The following is a 22065-nucleotide window of genomic DNA, read 5'->3' as shown; positions in this document are numbered from 1 at the left end:
AGAAAAGCTACCAGAATTGGATCTGCTGATGTTATTAGGAGACAAGTTGTTGATATCTCTCCTCTAAGACGTGTTAACCAATCTATCTTCTTGATTACCACCAGTGCTCGTGAAGCTGCTTTCAGGAACATCAAGACTATTGTTGAGTGCCTTGCTGATGAATTGATCAACGCAGCCAAGGGCTCTTCCAACAGGTAAATACACTCCCAATGACTTCGTTATTTTGCTCACATATACAATTTAAGTAAAGCTAAGCTAATGATAAAACTGTTGTGTCTTGCAGCTGTGCCATCAAGAAGAAGGATGAGATTGAAAGAGTTGCGAAGGCCAATCGTTAAAGATATTCCTTTTGCCCTGATGATTACAATCTTATCGATGAGTTCAATGTTTTATATTCATTTAGATTGAAATATGCTCTTTTGTGTTATGAAGTTTATTTCGTCTCAACTACTTTGAATAGATATATTTTTGATGCATTAAGCTATTTCGCATCAGTTACTGTCAGTTTTTGAACTTATCTTACTGACTGCTTTAAACTACCAATTGGATCGGTTTTGGTCGGATATGATTGTCCAAATCTCTTCTCTCAGGTTTACCATTATATGCAAAACTTATTAAGAGGGGGATTTGATTTACAATAAATCAAAATTAGAAGAAAAATATGCTTCTTACTATCAATCATTGTAAACATTCAACAATATGATTTGGAATACTACGAGAATTCGCTTTATATTGACCCATATTTTCATTGACATTTACTTTTCAGATTACACTTTCATTTCTTAAATATGTCACTAATTATCCAAATCAAACACAACACTTACGTACATACACTCTTTTTTTTTTTCCTTTTTTTTTTTTTCTTTTTCGTAATTAAGACACACTCATTGGAACTTATAATAATAACTCAAAACATATAAATAGATCCACGTTACTTAGTGAGGAGCTCCTTGGGTGGCTTGACAATAAGGATGGGACAGTTGGCGTGATGAGCGCAGTAATCGCTAACGCTCCCAATAAACGCTCTTCCGAAACGCACAAAGCAAACAAATTGAAAACGGTCATACATTTTGGTGAGTTTGGTTAATTCAATATGATTTATAAGATCAAAAATATAAATAAATACAATACCTTTTGATCTTGCCAAGGCCACGACTACCCACAATAAGAAGATCAACGTGCATCTGCTCCACCGCCTCGCAAATCATCTCCTTGGCTTCGCCTTCAAGCACTAGGGTTTCGGTACGTATCTGCACATCCATCAGACAAACATTTATAAATTACGTATCATAATAAGAAGATTTAGTTAGCTCGTATATAGTGAAATGTGTTTAGGACCTGTTTGGCTCGGCAAATTTGGAGAGCACGAGAGAGAAGAGCAGCAGAGGTCTCTTGTTGTGCTTTTTTCACTGACTCAATCATCGTCGAAGATGCGTACACTGCTGCTACGTTCGTTCACAAAACCAGGTTATCCACAATAACATTCTTATACAAAAATCAAATTTGTTCGAATGATGACATACTACACCGTTCTGTTTTTCGAGGGTTAATTTTATTCTTTCGCTCTAATACGCACTAGAACTTATCTAATAGTAATCGTAAACAAGATTTATATATATAATCCGACCGTTATATTCAAAACCATAAAATCTCTAATATGATCATATTTAAGTCATTAATTAAAATTCTATAAGATGAGAGAGATCAAATTAGGACCAAACCTGTGGCGCCGCCCGGTCCAGCCGGAAAGGCAGCAAAGTGATGGAAAGGGGACTGCACATGAACCACCGTGAGCATTCCACCCTCCGACTCAGCCGCCTCAGTGCCAGTTGTCATTAAGAGGTTAGAGAAATGGTCAATGACCCATTGGAGAGCGTAAAAGCTCGAGTCGCTCTCATCGATGGCAACCATCATCCTCTTCGTCCTAGCCACACTCGGTGCACCTTCAGCCTCTGGCGTCGTCTCTGGCTGCTTCTCCACCGCCGATGTTTTCATTGTCGTAGCTGTTTGATCTTCGGCCATTGATCTTGATTTGTTTAATAGTTTAATTATAAGTGAATAATTGTGATCAAACTCTGTTTCGTTTGCAGTCCTTTTTATATTGCATGTTGAGGATGATACGTCTCAAAGTATACTGGACACGTGGCATGCATGGCTGAGAAGATTGTAACGTGCAATAGGATATACATAATCTTTACTTTATTATTATAAATTATTAAAAGGAAGTTTCATGTTGATCAAATCAACAAAACAAAAAAAAAAAAAGTTGTGTGCGCTATATGTTTTAGTGGTCTGTTGTTTGTTTGCTAATGGTTTTGCTTTCATCGTGGCCATCCCTATCTCTATCTTTGATCCTTTTGCTTTAAATTTTTAAATGCCACTCAGTGTAAAGAAAGAGGATAAAAAGAAGCTGAAATCAATTTTTTTTTGTAGGGGTTATATGAGTTTAGCGATCGATTAGGCAGAGATTTTTTTTTTTTTTTTTGGTAGGAATCGATTAGGCAGATATTATAGTCTGAATTTGAGATTATCTTGTTTAATTTAAAAAATAATTAATGTAAATAAATGAAGATTACTTTTTGTTAAAAAAAAAATGAAGATTACTTTAAACACATGGAAGTGGTTAGGGAATAAGAGTTCCTTAAATGTGTTTAAAGTAATCTAATTTTGTAGAGTGGAAAAATATCGCATCAGAGGTAATTTGTTCGTTTCTCAATCTAACCGTCACCTTAAAGCTCTTCCTATTCACAGGTTCCCAACAAACCGTGAAATAATTTGTCATCAGAAATGATATTTCAGAAACGCAATTAATAGTGACTTTGTTAACAGAACAAAATGAACAATTGAAAATATCTATAAAGCAGAAGTAGTCGCTAGATTCCTTTTGGAGCATCATTTTGTTTTGGTACCTTTTTTATTAAAAATGGTTAGAAATAAACAAAATTTAATTAAATTACTCTATAGTTTTAATATATCTAAATGACTGTTTGTACTCATATCAGCTAAAACATATTTACAAATGGGTTGACACGCAGATCCCTTTTGATCCGACAATATCAGTCTTAAAAACACGCGGATCCATTAGTAACATGTATTGATTCTATTCGGATCATGTATTAAGTGTTTAATTTAAGAATACTTATTCCCGTCACCAAATAGAGAAAACTGGAGAAATGTGTGGTCCATTAAATAAGAAAACTGATATTCGAATATTTAATGGCTTCAGTATCATAGAACACAATATTCCAAAACAACATTATTTGGAATATCAAATCAACTTAATACAATTAAATAAAATAAGTTTAGATTTTGCAATATTTCCTTAACAAAATTAATTATGAGTAGTATAGATGGAAAAAACTAATTCGGTTTTACAAATGAGCAGGAAGTTTGATTTATGAGGGATCCACATTTAACAGTTTAATTCGGTTCTATATTTGAGTATATTTAAACTTTTAAAAAGTAAACATATTACAATATATTTACGTTTTAAGATATTATTATTATTTGTTTCTTATAGGATGTTTAAATTAATATAAATATTTTAACTCTGGAAAGTTTAAAATATTATAATATATTTAAAGTCTACAAAATATTTAAGTAATATTCATATTTTTACTCTTTAAAAAAAGAAAATTTTAAATTTTTTGAGTTAAACCCGTTAAAACATGTGTTTTTATCAAACTATAAATTTAACTAATATATTTTGTAATCATAAATAAACATAATATATATATATGTATGAAAATAAAATATTTTTAAAAGAAAATTTAATTTATATTTGTATTTCTAAATAGTAGTTACCCTAAAATAAGTATTTAAACTCTAAAAATTAATAATTATAATTGGTTAACTATATTGTATTACTATATATTTATGAAAAATTGAATATTAATAAGTAGTTTTTAATAATATTTACTATGAATAAATCTTCTATTGCATAAGGAAATAAATTATATGTCAAAACATGTGAGAAAAGCACAAAATTTTAGAGTTTTGTTCTCACTCAAAAATTTTGGACGGTAAAAATTGTCAAATAGTTAATTATTTAAGAGAGAACAGCTATGAGACATAAAAAATTTACGGGTAGGGACGAGATGAAACATAACATAGTTATGTCTAGGTTATATACATGCAATAATTCAAACTAAAACTAAATTAATATTTGATACTTAAATTTAACGTCTTTAAGCATACCGCTATCGCTTAAAGACTTAAAGACTACAAAAAATCGTTGTATGTATGTTACCTTGCAAAGGATTAATGATGTCTAAAAAATGTATTTATCTTAATATGTTTTAACATTTACCATGTACGTAAACCAATTATACTACTCAATACTCTTTAAAATTTCGTAATTATAAAAAACATTTAAACCAAAACATTTGATGTATTTGAAATATACCTAAATTAATTACAATATTTGTTATTCCGTGCTATAGCACGGATATCACCTAGTACAATTTAAAGTGATAAACTGAATCTTATTTAACAGTTAATATCGAGTTTTCTTTAAAAATACTAACACTTGAATCATGTACGCTTTAAGTATAAAATATTTATATTTCTGGAATCAGCTTAAATATAAAGTTAAGGTTCGAAAAATGTGAAGAAAAGTAAGAAAAAAAAGAGTAAAGTAAGACGCTGATGTTTATGACTTATGGTAACATCCAAAGCTTCTATCATTTTTCCAAAAAGAAGAAACTTCCACACCAACTACGTCGGTCAGAATAAAAGTAATCTATATTATAGATGGGTGATTGTTCATAAGACGTTATCCGAATAATAGTCTGATTTTATAAAATCATTTGAATAACTGCTGCGTTTAATTATTGAGATTGTTTATAGTCAATATGATTACTTAGCAGTATATAAGTCTATAAGGTAGCCAGCTAAGCCAATATATACATTTGAAATGATCCTCAACAACAGAGTAGTGAAGACTCGATAGTGAATACAAAATACTAAAGTACTTAACTATTGGCCGTTGGAATATACTAGTATATTTATCTTCTTTGATTCTTAAAGAGTAAAGAGCCCAAATCCAGGATCCGCAGTGAATCATGCATGAACAAAAAAATGAGTTTTGATATGGATCAAAAGTTCAATTTCAATTGTTAATAGACCAATCATAGTCTTGGTAAACGATGTTAACAGAACCCCCTCCATCACCAAGAAGATGGGTTAAAAGACCTGCTTTATTTGCATCTATATAACTCATTATCCACTTCAACATTTTCTTGTCTTCAGTGAAATCTTCTTTGTACCTATATTTACCATAACAAACAAATAAGTGCTTAAAATTCGATCGTAATTATTTTGGTGGATAATTTACTAGTTATAATTTCAAAACACCATTTGAGCTATGATCAACACTCTCATTTTGGTTAACCGTTTGACTGCATGCATCGTGTCTCGGTCCAGTCCATAAGTCCATTAGATGGGTGGGTGAGTATGAAAATTAGCAGAATCTTATTTTGAATTCAACTATAAATTATGAGGGTAATAACCTATGACTCATATGTATAAATCTCAACAAGTAGATCTCATAATATCAATATTCAATATTGATACTGTGAAGAGGATTAATTACCATTTCATGATTCTTGACAGATGTATGGTCCTCTTGTCCAAGACAACCTCAATTCCACCATTTTGGAAAAACTCTCTAGCTGCTCGTTTGAGCTCAGCTTCGACTCCTTCCGGTGTGAAAAACCTCACCATTGGACTTGATTTAGTCCCATCGCATTGCCCAAAATGTACTAATGGATTCAGTTTTTGAAGACCAAGCTGCCATTAAACCAGAAGATTAGACCTATATAGGGAATAGTATATCCGATCGAACACGAGTACGTATGAGTATCAAACAGACCTGGAACTCTAAAATTACCTCATGCCGTGTTGTATTTCCGTTGATGAACGGCCTAATAAATGGACTAGACAGTCTGCGACCGCGTCTAAGGATGTCATTTCGGATGGAGTTAAGGGAATAAGAGTAGCCTCCTACAACGTACTGAAAATCTGTAAAGAAGGACCTTCTTGCGATCATTCCCTCGGGACGTCCGATTCTGATCAAGGCATGGATCACCATTGCGTTGTATAAGTTCAAGAAAAACGCTAACATCTCTTCCGTTGAGAGTTCCACAAGATTCAAACGGTGAAGGTCTTGAGCCATATTTAAGTACTTTTATTCATGGCCATGGTCAAAGCATATAACCAAATTAATGAACAACGATAAACTAAAATCCGTTTATACACTCTTAACTCGATGACATGATAGTACCTTCTAAACTCTTCACTCTGGCTGATTCTCATGTAGTCAACACTAGTACGGTCATTGGAGGAATAAGACTCGAGAATAGCAGTCATGATTTTGAAAAGCTTCTGCCCAACCATGGCTGCATTTTGGGGCTCCATGTCGTTGGTGGAACCTCTAAAATTGTAACATTTTGAAATAAACGGCTCGTGCTCGAGGAAACGGTAGTAATGATTGCCATCTTCAAACTCGTTTTCTCTACAAATGTTAGTTTTCAAAAAGATAGAAAATTACACTAGATTAAGACGACACTTATGCAAAATCCTTTACAAAATAAGAAAAGGAAAGGAGATTTATGTACCCAAAGACATGGTGGATAAAGTGTTTCTTGGCTAGCCTCTTTCCAATCTCGACGGCCTTCACAAGAACGTAAACAAATAAGCTATTACAAACAATATAATCATCAAGATTCAAGAATGATATTAATCTAGATGAAGAATATATTTTTTTTGGTGAGTTTTTTTTTTTTTTTTTTTTTTGGTGAATCTAGATGAAGAATATATTATGTCAAAGTAATTTGGCTTTAGGAAAAATATATTTTCTTCTAAAATAAATTTAATAAAAGTCCACATATACACATATGCATGGATCACACATGTTCGATTTTAGTGCCGAAGAATAATATCTAAATCTACCAAAAATAATTCAATCAGTGGTCAATAAATCATGAGAAATTGGAATGAAATATCTTTTAAGAGGATATATTGTTATAATAGCTTTGACTTAAACTCATATGATTTCAAACCAAACTTGGTAATGTAGCGTCCACGTAAACATAACATAGGTGGCGTAACACATGATCATTATAAAATTATCGAATTCTCACGTATTAATTACGTACGTACCTTGGTCCTCCCACAATCCGAGTGATGAACCATGAGTATCTCGATCATCTCACCGCCGGAGAAACAGTTCTTAACGATCTTCATCCTCAACAAACGATCCTTAATCGGTAGCTTCTGTCTCAAAACCCTAACGAATCTCATCATCTTATCATCACCATCTTCAAAACCGTCCTTATTACTACTGCTCTCTTCGTCGAACCCGTACATAACCGGCGACGGCGCATCGCCACAACACTTGTCCGTTAAAAACTCCTTGATCCTCCGATCGAATTCACCGCTGTTTCTTAGCGAGTTCAACGCCGTTAAACCTCCGAAGTGTTTCTCGTTGAAGAAGATCTGAGGGACTTGAGACTTCCCTGTTCTCTCGACCAGCTCCTTCTCTCTCTCTGTATACACGTCGATGTTGATCTCCGAGAAATCGAAGCCTCGTTCCCGGAAAAACAATCGGACGGCTGTGGAGTCTCGGCAGTTAGATCTCGAGAATAAAGTCACACGGCCTTTGATCTCTTCTTCGCTTTTCAGCTTCACGAGGACTTTGACTCCGGAGATTTCGAACTCGGTCACGTCTGATTTGGTGACGTCGACGTCTTCGTCACAACTCTCCTGCGAGATCGAGAGGCGTTTCGAAATCGCGTCTCCGCTTCGGCATATGAGTCTCATCAAATCGGCGGTGAATTTCTCCGGAGGATGCAACAGTTCTTCTAAGGAGACACGATGGCCACGTGGCGGTTCGAGTCTTGGGAGCTGAGGATGTGGTGTGAGAATCTTCTGGTCGTCGATTGAGATTTGCTTCATCGGGTTACGAGTGGGTACCGTGGCGGGATGATCGTGATCACTACTGCTCGATTTTGAATTTGAATATGGAGAAGAGATATGGTGGTTTGCGTCTTTTACGGTTTGTAACTTATTCAGATTTTCTCGGACTTTGGCTAGAAAATTTACTTTCGTCATTGAAAATGGAGAGAGATAGATATATAAGATCAGATTTCAACAATTTTGGTAATATTGAAGAGAATAAATTAAGCGGTTTTGGTAAGTGTTAAAAATTAAGTTTCATACACATCATCTCTTTCAAATTACAATATATGTAATGTAACTCATTTATGAACTAGTCAAAACTCAAAAAGTAGTTTTGGTCCAATGAGAAATAGACCAAACCAGATGAAACCACTAATAAGCGCTAATTGGTTACCTGTAGTCTGGTACGCTATAAAGTCCCTAGGGTCATTCTTCACTTTCACAAAGCTTCCTACCACTTTATCCTCAAAGCTCTTCATACAAATGTCTTATACCTGGACTTGATGGAGCTAAACAAGCTAGACTTGATGGATCTAAACAAGCTTTATTTTGTAGGATGTCGTCTCTCATACAAATGTCAAAACCTTTCAACTGTAAGACTCAAGAGTACTCTTCATGATTCATTTTTTTTAGGGTATGCTATGTATGTAATAAATGTTATGTATGTTTTGTTGTATAAAAAAAAAAGTTCTCCTAATTGCTCCTATATATATATATATATTCTCTTTTCACTTAATCTTACATGTTTAATGGGATAACAACTATTTGTGTGGATCCTATCATAAATACAATATAAATAATATAGGTAAATTATCAAATGAATATATAAAAAAATTAATAAGATTTTTAAAAAAGTAATTAAATAGTGTATTAAAAAATTATCTTCATATAATTTATTAGAATATTGATTTTAACATCAGTTTTCTGAAATGATATAAATATTAAACATTAGTTTTGATAAATGATGTAAATATTTTATATCAATTTACTAAAAATGAAGTAAGATTTAAAACATTTTTTGGAAATGATGTAAATGAACATCGATTCTAATAACCGAAGCAAATATTTATTTTAATTGATGCAAATTATTTGCATCAACAAAATGTAAATCATTTATTTAAGTGATGCAAAATATTTTAGCATCATTTAAATATGATACAAATATAAAATATAAATGATATGAAACCATCTCTTTTTTTTGGTAGTGAAAGCTCCTCCCAGCAAATTAATTGAACGAGAAGTGTACTTAAACCAGTCGATACCATAATATCTGGTTGAGTTGTTGAAGAATTAACTCCCACAAAAGCTAAGGCCACAAAACATCGTAAGAGTAAGATCAATTTATGTCTGGTTGTTCCATGTAAGACAATCTTTTTGAATGAATCATCTTCGAGTTCTTAGAGGAGTTAATTTCATCCTTTTCTCTCATCCATACTAAGATGGTCAATCTTTCTACGTCAACAACTAAGATCTCCGAATCTCTGCCCACTTTTACAAGCAAATAACCATATTTAGTCATAGCTGTATGATCAGCTGAGTATTGATGGGAAGTTGGGAGAATTCCTTTTAGCTCTACATGTAGCTCAGTCCCATAAGAAGACCGCATAGTTTCATCACGATTTCACAGTTGTATCACTTTGTCTGACATCAGACCAATTACACATTTATTGTCAAATGTGCAAGAAATATAACCACATCCAATTGTTTCATATGTTTGAATGCATTGTCCTGAATGAGCAGCCCACTGTTTGATTACCTCTTTGTCTCCACATGTAATTAGCTCTTCATCATTTTTACTGCACAAAATCATAATAACTGGAGACTTATGCCCTTTAAGTGTATTTTTGACTGAAAACTCATATGTGAGTCGTCCATGTGTAAGAACACCATAATCAACCAATTCATTTTGAGGTTAAGTGTACGATATATCTAACACTTCACAGTTGGGTTTATGTACAAACCTCCCATATAATTGCAAAGTGATCTTTCGAACATGAGGCCAAGAAGTTACCATCGGAAGAACTTGAGAAACAATACTTCATCTCGATGTTCTTTCAACGTCTGAAACACATTAGAACAAAAATTGGATCATTTGGTGTATCTATAACATCACATATGTAGAGAGAGCTTAACATTAAGTCACTGAAAGTGTGAAGAAAACCACAACGTCATAAAATTGTCTTATTACCTGTAGAGTCTTAAGGTATCATACCAAGCCCACAATTATGATCATAGTAGAGGGAAATCTCACTGTCATGAACATTGTGAAACTGACAACGTTCTCGATCAGTTTTAACTCCAGCCTCTTTGTTGGGATAATCGATAGAGGAAGCAACCTAAGGTACCACAATATGCATAAAATAATAGCTTTGTCATTCCCAAGGATGATCATAATACATAAACCATGTAATTGTCTATGAATGAAAATATACTAGCTACTACTATTAGATAGTTACGTTAATGTTTGTACTTGGTCTTGGTGTACACTGGAATCATCGCTGAAGTTATAAAGTCTATGCCAATAATGGTCCGATATATATAAAACAACACACTGGAAATAAAAATCCATGACCAGACAATAAGCATATCTATCGATTTCATCATCATTACTCAGTTTGAGAATATGAAGACAACTGAAATATCAAAGGATGATTGACATAACGAATATGAATGTTAATAATAACACAATGTTGTCGACCTACCTATTAAGAAAAACGAGCGCAACGGATATTTTGTAGACAGTCTATAACGAAACGCGTCTTCGAAAGTGATAGCCGACATAAGTTTTTTTTCATACCAAAAAAACAATCCTGCAGGTAAGAAAATCATAGAGATAATTATTGTCAAAAGAAAAAAAAACCATAGAGATAACCCCATTTTATCTGATATAAATTATCATATAATGTTATTTTGTAGTAAAAGGAGCCTACTAAAAGATAATATATTATGAAACAGAAAAAAGCATTTGATCCTATTATAATTCAGTTCCACAATGTGATTTTGTTAGTCTAGGTATTGGTTTGGCTGGTTGGTTTTTTAATCAAATAGAAACCAAATGCAAAAATTTAATTGCCTTTTTGGCTCTTGTTCAATTCACATTTTTAGCAAAATATGTGTAGATTTCAAATGTTTTTAAAAGTGAAATTTTTGATCTTTTTCATTTTTAATTTGTTTCAATACATTTTATTGCAATAGAGAAAAGTTAACCTTTATACATTTCATTTTAGTGGATACCTCAATTAATATAGTAGGATATGCAACTTTTTTTTTCTTTCTCGTAGTAAATAATATTGTAACAAATTAATGTTAAATATGATATGTCAAAAAAAGTGCAAAACTTATAAATGAAGGTGGATAAGTATTGTTATACTATTTAAATATCACATCATTCACATTTAAAGTAGTGTGACAGGAAGGAAATAGTATATAACAAAATCTAAGCATTAATTTCCTTAATGATATTTCCTAAAATATACTTATGAAACTTGCATTTCCATTAACCCTATTTATAAACCCTTAGCATAATAATAATAGAGAAGAAAATTCAAAACAAACTTGAAGGTCCAAAAGCGGGAAAACGAGCTATTTCCCCATAAGAACTATCATATCTAGCTAGATAGAGTCCGAAATTTGACCACGATCTAGATATCCCCCAGAAAAAAGTTCCAAACGTATGTCCCCACAGATCAAAAATTCAAAATCTAAATCTCCATGTATCTGGGTTATATCGGTTTAAGCTCTAAACCGAGGCCAAACTATCTATTTTCGAAAACAAACCAAAATAAAACAAATTAAAAGTAAAATAAATACTTAAGATTAAAATAAAAGTAGTGGGGTAAATTAAGAATACTTTAGATTTTAGAGGGTGTGAAGTTATAAATTTGTAGAAGCAAAGATCTAGCATGCGTAACGGCGCTGAATTTAATCGCTGCCTCCTCCGTTATCACCAATCTCTGGGAATAGCTTCAACAACAAACAACAAGTAGAGTTCGTCTCAAGCTTAATGTCGCTGTATATCTCAATTTTCTCCGCTAGCTCGCGTATATACAACCACAGAGCATCGTCTTAGTCAAGCGAGACTCATTCTCGAGTACGATGAAATCACCAAGCATTACAAGCTTTGCCTTATCCGTCTTCAATCTCTGATTACAAAACTCGATGATGCTCTCAGATTTGAAATCTCAGATCTGTTTAATAACCGTCAGTTCCGTCATCAGATCTCCGATTTCGGTGATGTTCATAGATCATTAGTATTCTCGTTTCCATTACATGTGGTATTAATCACAACTGGGCTTGGAGGTCTATGATGATTTTTGATTTGGCATAGTTGACTGTTCTTTTATTCAAAACTGACTTTAGGTGAGGAAGAAGGTGATAAGGAAAAGAGAAGATTGGTTGTTGTCGAGAGGATTGGTTTTTTCGAGAAAATTGGTTTGGTTTTGTAGTTAATTAATTGTAATTTGGGTTAAAATTGGTTTATTTTTGGTTTATTATTGTTTTAGTTGGTTAAGATTTATTTGGTACATAATAAACCGATTAAAACCATAGTTTGTGGGAATTTAAATCTTGTAATACTATTTCGGGGAGATTTAGATTTTGAAATTTTGATCTGTGGGGACATACGTTTGAAACTTTTTTCTGGGTATATGTAGATCGTGGTTAAAGTTCGGGCTCTATCTAACTAGATATGATAGTTCTTATGATAGTTTTCCGTCCAAAGCCCAAAAATTCACCGAAGACCTCCAAACACCGTGACGGTCACAGTCACGTTCAAGACACGTGGAGAGGTTTAATTGGTATTAACATGCACCTGTCGCTTTCTCATTAGCCTGTCACGCTTCTCAGACGAGCCCTCAGGGGAACATATAAATCTGAATCCCAATAGTAATTGGAATTACAATACAAACCCTTAAGTTTAGTAAAAATATCGTAATTAGCCATATCGAAAAGCGAGAAAGAGTAAGAAGAAATTGAGAGCGATTGATCTCTCCCCGTCCCTCTGCCAAGTTCTCTCTATTTCTTCCCTCACTCCTTCGTCTTGTCCCATCTCTCTGCTCTACGCTCTCTTCTCTACTTCTCGATCCATCCGTGAATCGCCCTCGGAGCAATGACTATGATGACTCCGCCGCCGCTTGATGTAATCTCCGATTAGCCTTGTTTTTTTTTTTGTGTTTTGTGTCAATTTGATGTCGTCTTCGTGGGGTTTTTTTTTTTTACGCGTTTTCTACCTTCTTCTGCTTCGGATTTTTTTACTCTCTTCGTTTGACTGATCCGTTAAGGTTTTGTTTTCTTAGATTTTGTTTGTTTCTCTGTATTTCGAAAGAGATAGAATCATCGGGAGATTACCGTGTTTTTTTTGGGTGATTGCGGTTTCCGTTTGACGTTCTGATCACGGGGTTGGGAAATTAGGGTTTCTATTAGTCGGAAGTCTGATTTGTCGTCTTACGATTTTGACAGCAGCAGGAAGACGAGGAAATGCTTGTACCGAATCCGGATTTGGTCGAGGGACCTCAGCCTATGGAAGGTAAAAGTTTCTGCTTCTGCTACTTTCGTCTGTGTTATACCCTGATTCTTTTGGTGTAGATGATGTATTACTAGTGGATTGTGCTGGAGTGTAGAATTGATGTTTTCACTGTGCTCTAGGGTTTTGTCTATTTTTGGTTTGTGGATTTCTTAACAGTTGTTGATGCATTTTTAGTTGCCCAAACTGAGACTGCTGCTACCACTGTGGAGAATCCGCCAGCCGAGGATCCTCCAAGTCTGAAATTCACGTGGACGCTCCCTATGTTCACTAGGCTCAATACCAGGAAGCAGTACTCTGAAGTATTTGTTGTTGGAGGCTATAAATGGTAATGACATAGACTTTTTGATACTTTTTTTCTTTGCAATTGATTTCCTGATGTGCATTTCATTGGTTCATGTGAGCTGATTTTCTTTTTTCTTGCAGGCGTATATTGATTTTTCCCAAAGGAAACAATGTCGACCATTTGTCCATGTACTTGGATGTTGCTGACGCGTCTAGTTTGCCGTACGGGTGGAGCAGATATTCACAGTTCAGTCTGGCTGTAGTGAATCAAGTTCACAGCAGATATTCCATCAGAAAAGGTATCTTAGTTTATAGATTTCGTTATCTGAATGCATGCATAAATGTGAATTTCCTGGAAGATGTTTATTTCTTGGAGTGATAATTTGGATTTATAAGAGGAGTACATTGTCGACCTTGGAATGCAGTCAAGCTACCTGAAAACTGAATTGAACATGATGATTTTCATTCAATTTTTTGAATTTCTTAAGAGCCAATAACTTCTTTACTTGTTTTCTGGTCAACCTGCTGTTCTGACTACTTTCTTTTGCGTGTTGCAGAGACGCAACATCAATTCAACGCAAGAGAAAGCGATTGGGGGTTTACATCATTCATGCCTCTCAGCGAGCTCTATGATCCCACTCGAGGATATATAGTGAATGACACTGTTCTGATTGAAGCTGAAGTTGCTGTGCGTAAAGTTCTTGATTACTGGTCATATGACTCAAAAAAAGAGACTGGTTTTGTTGGACTTAAAAACCAAGGTGCTACCTGTTACATGAATTCTCTCCTGCAGACATTATACCACATACCTTACTTCAGAAAGGTTTGATGCACGTCTTGTTTTCTTTTTTAATTTGCTTAATCGTGAGTTCGCTTAATTCTATATAAAGACATCTGAATAATGCACCCATGTTTGTAGGCTGTGTATCACATGCCAACGACTGAAAATGATGCACCGACCGCTAGTATCCCATTGGCGCTCCAAAGTTTGTTTTACAAGCTTCAGTATAATGACACCAGTGTAGCGACAAAGGAGCTGACAAAGTCGTTTGGTTGGGATACATATGATTCTTTCATGCAACATGATGTCCAGGAACTCAACCGAGTTCTATGTGAAAAGCTCGAGGACAAGATGAAGGTAAATTTTCTTCTTCAGCCCAACCTTTCTTCCATTCCTAGTTGGTATTTTATGTTTTACTTATTTTTTTTTTTGCCTTTTTCAAGGGAACTGTTGTGGAGGGAACAATACAAAAGCTATTTGAGGGTCACCACATGAATTACATTGAGTGCATTAATGTAGATTACAAATCTACTCGAAAAGAATCATTCTATGGTATGTACTTTTAAACAGTAACGTAACGTATCTTCAGTTGTCTTATATTATTGAAGCTGATATATTTATATCAAACTAACTGTACAGCTGTGTACTTTGACTTGTGTTAGACCTCCAGCTTGATGTTAAGGGCTGCAAAGATGTATATGCTTCTTTTGACAAGTATGTTGAAGTTGAACGACTTGAAGGAGATAACAAATACCATGCAGAAGGACATGATTTGCAGGTAGGCTGTCGTCTATCTTTCTTTAATTGGTTATTGTGGATGTTGAGAAGTGTCAATGTCCCTATGTTGGTCCTATGCAAGTCAATCTAGTCTATCATTATCTGCATATTATTTGGTGTAGGGGTTCATAATGTGTGTGAATGCTACCAAGCAAGATAAATTAGGAAATTTGAAAAGCTTTTTTACTTAGTATTTTTTAAAGCAGCTGATAAAGTTGTATTTGACTAACTGTCATTGTTACTGTGAACTTATCTTATATTGGAATGATTTTTTATTTTTTTTTCAGGATGCAAAAAAAGGTGTTCTATTTATAGACTTTCCACCAGTTCTTCAACTTCAGCTCAAGAGGTTTGAATACGATTTTATGCGGGACACAATGGTGAAGGTTAGTGTCTGAAATTCCAGTTACCCAAAAGCATGTAGTGCCGACTGTGTTTAGACTTGCTTTGAGGCTGACGTCTTTGTTTACAGATCAATGATCGGTATGAGTTTCCTCTTCAACTGGATCTCGATAGAGAGAATGGAAAATATTTATCCCCTGATGCAGACAAGAGTGTCCGCAATCTCTACACCCTCCACAGGTATATATTGTTATTGTATCTCTACTTTTATAATTTGAGTTACAGTAGATTCAAGCAGGACTATATAGTGGTGGGATTTTTCCTGAAGTATATAGTTCTATTGATTATAAGGCTAGGTTCCTCTTCTCAGGAATCTGTTGCCGTAGCTTAGGTTTTCCTTGAAAGATCGACAGTTCATCTTCCTTCTGTGATAGTGAAATACAAGCTGAATTATGTTGTAGTAAGATCTTGTTGTTCCTTGTGGGCTTGCTTGAACAGTTTGCTGCTCATTTTTTTATGCAGTGTCTTGGTTCATAGTGGAGGAGTGCATGGAGGGCATTATTATGCTTTTATTAGGCCAACACTTTCTGATCAGTGGTACACATCCTTCAACTCTTTCATGTTAAAACAAGTTTTGTATTTTGTAATTTAAGTTACTTTAACTAGTTTCCTCATCATTTAGGCTAGCAAGGCCCGAGTCATTTCTTATGAAACTGGAAAATGTTATCGTATTTCTAATGGCTCTTCTATCCATATATCCAAACGTGGATTTACTGTTATTAGTTTCGCAATTAAGATTCACTGTATAAGTGATCTTTATAGTTTATTTTTTGCTTCCCATTTCTCCCAAATTATCTACTGAAATAAGTCTTTCTGTGGCTTCTGGTGTCTGTTTAGATGACAATAATGAACAAATTTTTTCATTGCTTTACTTTTAGACTATCTAAACTTAATTCTCTCAGGTATAAATTTGATGATGAACGGGTAACGAAGGAAGATGTGAAAAGGGCACTGGAAGAGCAATATGGTGGTGAAGAAGAGGTAACACTCTCTTCCTAGGTTTCTCTTCTTGCTTTGTTCTTATTTTTCTCATTTTATGTACTTTCAAATTTTGTGTCGCTTCAGTTACCGCAGAATAATCCTGGTTTCAATAATCCACCTTTCAAATTCACAAAATACTCGAATGCGTACATGCTTGTTTATATTCGGGAAAGTGACAAGGATAAAATAATCTGCAACGTTGATGAAAAAGACATTGCGGAACATTTGCGGGTAAGAAATTCATTTACACGCTTTTTCCTGTTTACCTGTTTACCTATCTTTGTTTTGCCTGAATCAGTTCTTTATTTTCTGACAGGTGAGGCTGAAAAAAGAACAAGAAGAAAAGGAAGATAAAAGAAAATACAAGGCTCAAGCTCACCTTTTCACGACAATCAAGGTTTTCTACTTCTATTATATTTGGGTCTGAAAGTGAACACAGACGTAATTACCTATTGCTGGTATAGGTTTGAATTTTTGATCTTACTAATGCATTTTAACTATTATAAAGGTCGCAAGAGATGATGACATTGCTGAGCAAATTGGAAAGAATATTTATTTTGATCTTGTTGATCATGAAAAAGTTCGGAGTTTTAGAATCCAGAAACAAACCCCCTTTCAACAGTTTAAGGTACATGCCTGTATATTCCTATGTGTTTCCAGACAAATGCAATTTATTGCAGCAAGAGATGGGGTTTGTGAAGAAGCTTCTTTCTTGGTAACCTGAATCTATCTTGAAGGAGAGGAATAGTGATCAGGATTCTGATGAGAAGAATATCTGCTTTCGTTTGGAATCTAGTTTGTTTAAGGGTTTTTATAAGATGCTGTCTTCGTTGGAATTATTCATTGGTTGCAAGTTTCTTAGTGTCTTGTGTACTTAACATTGTTTAAAATTTGTCCTCATGTAGGAAGAGGTAGCCAAAGAGTTTGGTGTCCCGGTTCAACAACAGCGGTTCTGGATCTGGGCAAAGCGTCAAAACCATACTTATCGTCCCAATCGTCCCTTGTTACCTAATGAAGAATTACAGACGGTAGCTATACTTTGTTTTTATAAGCTATACTTTGTTTTTTATAAGCTATACTTTGTTTTTTATAAGCTATACTTTGTTTTTTATAATTGCTTTCATGCCTATGGTTTGCGTCTTTCATTTGGTATTATTCCTTTTCTAGACTTTAAAAATGTACAACACACATGTTTTTTATATTAGGAGTAATTAATTTTTAAGATGTTATTGTAGGTTGGACAAATAAGAGAGGCATCTAACAAGGCAAACAATGCTGAACTGAAGCTGTTTTTGGAAATAGAGCGCGGACCGGTAATACTACACTGCTGCAAAGTTTAATTGTTGTGGCCTATTCATTGAATGAAAATCTGAAACCAATTGGTCAAAGGGAAGAAATTAAGTCGTACTAATTCTTAAATTAAAATTATCCAGGATGACCTTCCTATTTCTCCCCCAGAAAAATCTCATGAAGATATTCTTCTTTTCTTTAAGCTCTATGACCCTGTGAACGCAGTACTAAGGTAATTCTAGTACCCACCACTTTTTCACTTTTGACGTCTGTTCAAACAAAAGGTGGTATACTCCCGTATATTCTCATCCTAAAGGCACTATTTCTTTCTTCCATTTTCTTTTTAATGGAGAATTTGTCACTTTTTCCCTGTTTCTTGTTTGCAACTTTCATCATTCTTACATCACTTTGTCCGTATGTTGTAGATATGTTGGCAGGCTCATGGTGAAAAGTTCAAGTAAGCCCATGGATATAGTAGGGCAACTGAATAAAATGGCTGGCTTTGCCCCTGATGAGGAAATAGAACTTTTTGAGGTTGAGGCTGGTGCCTTTTAGCTCTACCTTTTCATCATACTTATGGCCATGAAACATTTCATTTTAATTGGTTTTCTTCCCATTTTCAGGAAATAAAGTTTGAACCTTGTGTAATGTGCGAACATCTAGATAAGAAGACTTCTTTCAGACTGTGCCAAGTAATGTTAATCTCATTGTATCAAATGTGTCAAGTGATGTTTCATAGTTTGTCCTATTCATTGAAATGGGTTTCTGGCGTATAGATTGAAGATGGAGATATCATTTGCTATCAGAAACCTCTTAGTATCCAGGAGAGTGAATGTCTATACCCAGATGTGCCATCATTTTTGGAGTATGTACAGAATCGAGAGGTATAATTAACCTGGGCACTGATGTCAATCTTGAAATGGGCTCTAACAGTAGAGCTCCAACTGTTATAGCTTCTTGTTATCAAACTGTGATGATTAGCGTCTTTTTATCAATTCCTTGGAAACTACTAATAGTTGTTGGCAAGTTTTGGTGGTAACTAACTTATGTGGTTTGTTATTTCGTAGCTGGTGCGTTTTCGTACACTGGAAAAACCGAAAGAAGACGAGTTTATTCTGGAGTTGTAAGTACCTCTATGGACAACTTTGTGTCATTTATTCCAGTATTGGAATTCGTAATGCTTCTACTTTCAGGTCAAAGCTGCACACTTATGATGATGTTGTCGAAAGAGTGGCTGAGAAGCTTGGCCTTGATGATGCATCGAAACTTAGGCTTACATCTCACAATTGCTACTCCCAGCAACCCAAGCCTCAGCCAATCAAATACCGTGGAGTAGATCATCTTTCAGATATGTTAGCTCACTATAATCAGGTGATTGACGTTGGTTTGAGTGAACTTACATATGTTTTTTTCGATTCCAATGCTGAATTGCTTATGACTCTTCTTCTTTTTCAGACGTCTGACATTTTGTATTATGAAGTTCTGGACATTCCTCTTCCAGAATTGCAAGGTCTTAAGACTTTAAAAGTTGCTTTCCATAGCGCCACAAAGGATGAAGTATGGGTTGAACTTTTATTTGTGATTTGTAGGTCTCTACACATGCTATTGTATTTCAGTCCTTAAAACTCTTAAAATTGCAGGTGGTAATTCACAATATCAGACTACCTAAGCAGAGTACTGTTGGAGATGTTATTAATGAACTTAAAACAAAGGTCAATATAGTTACAATTTTTTATTAGATCATTGCATGCATCTCTGCTAATTGGCCACATATTGAGCTGTGTTTTGTCCTTATAAAGTGCTTGTCTTTTAATGGATTCTGCTCTATACTTTGTGGTTTAATCTATTTCATAGTTTAAATATAATCTACACTTGTGCATCAGGTGGAACTTTCGCATCAAGATGCAGAACTGAGGTTACTTGAGGTCTTTTTCCACAAGATCTACAAGGTAACAGGCTAACTTCTTGTCTTTTACATTGTAGTTAACTTAACTATTTTAAGATTATGGCTTGTAGACTGTACCACATCTCGTGTGATGTACTTTGCAATCTTCTCGAACTTAGCAAATTTTTGATCCAATTTGTTCGGGTGCGCGTTGCAGATCTTTCCATCTACTGAAAGAATTGAGAACATCAATGACCAGTACTGGACTTTACGGGCAGAGGAGGTATATCTCTCTTCCTCACCTTCTTTCGCTTTAGTTCTGTAATCGTCCAAGCTTTTTATTGTATTTTGTTAACTGACTTATCTCTTGTTTCTCCGATGGAAGTAGATTTTAGTTTCTTGGAACTTTTTGCCCGTCTCTTTTTTAGTTTCAAACTTGCAAAATTAAAATGATGTGGTACATTTTACTGCATTCGCTGTTTTGGAGGCATAGGTTGTTTGGATTGATAATTGCTATAATTGCTTGAGAGGAACGTCATCTGCATTGTAACTAGTTTGTGCAGGTTATTTGAATGCTTGAGATGAATAGTTGCATTTGAGCTACATTAGTAAAATGTAAATGCAAGTTTTTGCTGGTTAATGACTCAAAAGATGCTGAGTTTCTTCTTTTGCTATCGTGTGAAATCTCAGATACCTGACGAAGAGAAGAATATTGGTCCCAATGATCGGTTAATCCATGTATATCATTTTTCTAAAGAGCCCGGACAAAATCAGGTGGTAGTCCATATCACTCTTAATTACTTGAAAAGCTATATGAGGGGTCCAGTGTTTTGGATCGGAGGTTTTGAAAACTTTGTTAACCATTTTTTCTTTTGCAGCAAGTACAAAATTTCGGCGAGCCCTTCTTTTTGGTAATCCATGAAGGTGAAACTTTAGAAGAAGTCAAGACCCGTATCCAAAAGAAACTTCATGTCCCTGATGAGGACTTTGCCAAGGTATGCATGACTTTTGTCTGATTTGGTAACAGCTAAAAAATGTCAATAAGTTTATTAATTGTTATTATTGGTGGCGGAGTAAGATCATTGTTAATTTTTTTTTTGTCTTGTGTTATTCAGTGGAAGTTTGCATCTTTTTCAATGGGACGACCCGATTACTTGCAGGACACAGATGTCGTGTACAATCGCTTTCAGGTAAGACTTTTATTTTTAGTTCTGTTCAAAAATAAATTCGGGATCTAACTCTTCATTTTCGGATACTAAAAATGACTAACAGAGAAGAGATGTGTACGGTGCGTGGGAGCAGTATCTTGGGTTGGAGCACATTGATAATGCTCCTAAAAGGGCTTATGCTGCAAATCAGGTAAGAAGCTCTCGCTCGTTTTCTAAGAATCCATCTCCCTTAAGTCTAACATCTGTTTGAATGCTCTTGTTGTAGAACCGACACGCATATGAGAAGCCGGTGAAAATATACAATTAGGGGAGAGACATGGCGAGGAATCTCAAGGGTGGTTTTGGTGCGAGGATAGGATGTGTAGAGTCTCAATTTAGATTTGATAACCAAAATGAATATATATCTTTCAGGAAAGGGTTTTGATTTTGGCTCTGACATTAGTAAGTGTGATCTATTTTGCTTCCGAAACTACTCAGTTGGTGTTAATATGGTATTGGCTGACACTCTCTCTCTCTCTCTCTCTCCCTTTTCTCTCTGCAAAATTCCCATTTTGAAGACAAAGGCCCCGTTCTTGGATTTGAGAGGGCGTTGGCTTTTTTGGTTCTCAATTAGGATATTGTATTCGAGGTATAGTTTTTAATATTTTCAAAATATTCTACTCTTTTCGCTGTTTATTTCTCTCTTATTTCCTCCTTCCAACCTTACCGTAATCTTGGGATAGGTTTCAGACTCATGTCCTTGTACGTGACAAATCAAACCTTACTCTTGCGTAATATCTCTCCATGTACAAGAATTTTAAATTGTAGTTTCAAGCTTACACTTTACAGTCTTTACTGTAATACGTAGCAAATGAGTAATTCACAAACGTGTACAAATCAAACCCTCCCGAGATGAAACACAATATATAATCAAAACAATATTCCAATTATTTTATAGCATTAATGATTTCTTTTATTAATAATATTCGAATTACTACTATTTAATGTGTTTTTTTTTTATAAGAGTATGGTTCCG

The 22065-nt window shown here is 34.7% G+C and overlaps 3 protein-coding genes and 2 long non-coding RNA genes across 13 annotated transcripts; 2 read left to right on the top strand and 3 right to left on the bottom strand.

Annotated features, from left to right (window-relative positions):
- Positions 1–33: 33 nt before the first annotated feature.
- On the top strand, positions 34–480 carry LOC147949542 (uncharacterized). Its single transcript, XR_015585479.1, has 2 exons — positions 34–194; positions 284–480. It is a non-coding gene; the product is annotated as an uncharacterized LOC147949542 (long non-coding RNA).
- A 246-nt stretch (positions 481–726) lies between these two features.
- On the bottom strand, positions 727–2173 carry LOC104775979 (uncharacterized). 3 transcript variants are annotated; one of them, XM_010499971.3, is made up of 4 exons: positions 1722–2173; positions 1339–1442; positions 1132–1250; positions 727–1025 (listed from the first exon to the last, which is right to left on the bottom strand). In XM_010499971.3, exons 1-4 carry the CDS (start codon positions 2020–2022, stop codon positions 932–934), a joined length of 618 nt encoding a protein of 205 aa, XP_010498273.1. In that variant the 5' UTR covers positions 2023–2173; the 3' UTR covers positions 727–931. The 3 variants fall into 3 exon arrangements, with proteins under 3 accessions (XP_010498273.1, XP_010498264.1, XP_010498281.1); XM_010499962.3 differs by having other exon boundaries at positions 1339–1445; positions 1722–2075; XM_010499979.3 differs by having other exon boundaries at positions 1339–1439; positions 1722–2075.
- A 2859-nt stretch (positions 2174–5032) lies between these two features.
- LOC104775964 (uncharacterized) lies at positions 5033–8650 on the bottom strand. Of its 3 annotated transcripts, none has more exons than XM_087493379.1 (6): positions 7162–8066; positions 6618–6673; positions 6274–6514; positions 5873–6184; positions 5594–5790; positions 5033–5267 (listed from the first exon to the last, which is right to left on the bottom strand). In XM_087493379.1, exons 1-6 carry the CDS (start codon positions 7954–7956, stop codon positions 5111–5113), a joined length of 1758 nt encoding a protein of 585 aa, XP_087349505.1. In that variant the 5' UTR covers positions 7957–8066; the 3' UTR covers positions 5033–5110. The 3 variants fall into 3 exon arrangements, with proteins under 3 accessions (XP_087349505.1, XP_019099756.2, XP_087349484.1); XM_019244211.2 differs by having other exon boundaries at positions 5891–6184; positions 7162–8065; XM_087493358.1 differs by lacking the exons at positions 5033–5267; positions 5594–5790 and having other exon boundaries at positions 5891–6184; positions 6284–6514; positions 7162–8650.
- A 417-nt stretch (positions 8651–9067) lies between these two features.
- LOC147949541 (uncharacterized) lies at positions 9068–10411 on the bottom strand. The gene is made up of 3 exons (XR_015585318.1): positions 10148–10411; positions 9921–10020; positions 9068–9755 (listed from the first exon to the last, which is right to left on the bottom strand). It is a non-coding gene; the product is annotated as an uncharacterized LOC147949541 (long non-coding RNA).
- Positions 10412–12565: 2154 nt separating this feature from the next.
- On the top strand, positions 12566–21926 carry LOC104775949 (ubiquitin C-terminal hydrolase 13). 5 transcript variants are annotated; one of them, XR_015585252.1, is made up of 34 exons: positions 12566–13096; positions 13417–13483; positions 13658–13808; positions 13907–14064; positions 14323–14588; positions 14685–14903; positions 14990–15098; positions 15209–15324; positions 15611–15709; positions 15796–15905; positions 16188–16262; positions 16628–16706; positions 16791–16937; positions 17023–17103; positions 17215–17334; positions 17612–17734; positions 17942–18019; positions 18140–18228; positions 18422–18530; positions 18620–18688; positions 18773–18880; positions 19064–19119; positions 19190–19367; positions 19452–19553; positions 19637–19708; positions 19880–19945; positions 20099–20164; positions 20572–20655; positions 20760–20876; positions 20997–21071; positions 21154–21240; positions 21316–21491; positions 21608–21678; positions 21773–21926. XR_015585252.1 is itself a non-coding variant. In XM_087493179.1 (32 exons), exons 1-32 carry the CDS (start codon positions 13067–13069, stop codon positions 21355–21357), a joined length of 3348 nt encoding a protein of 1115 aa, XP_087349305.1. In that variant the 5' UTR covers positions 12566–13066; the 3' UTR covers positions 21358–21554. The 5 variants fall into 5 exon arrangements, 2 of the variants coding, with proteins under 2 accessions (XP_087349305.1, XP_087349354.1); XR_015585271.1 differs by having other exon boundaries at positions 12855–13096; positions 13420–13483; XM_087493179.1 differs by lacking the exons at positions 21608–21678; positions 21773–21926 and having other exon boundaries at positions 21316–21554.
- The last annotated feature ends 139 nt before the right edge of the window (positions 21927–22065 follow it).

The sequence above is a fragment of the Camelina sativa genome, chromosome 1 (genome assembly GCF_030686135.1).
Source record: "Camelina sativa cultivar CO46 ecotype springtype chromosome 1, ASM3068613v1".
NCBI lineage: Eukaryota > Viridiplantae > Streptophyta > Magnoliopsida > Brassicales > Brassicaceae > Camelina > Camelina sativa.
Note: the sequence above shows the minus strand (reverse complement) of the source record. Positions and strands in the feature narration are given on the sequence as shown.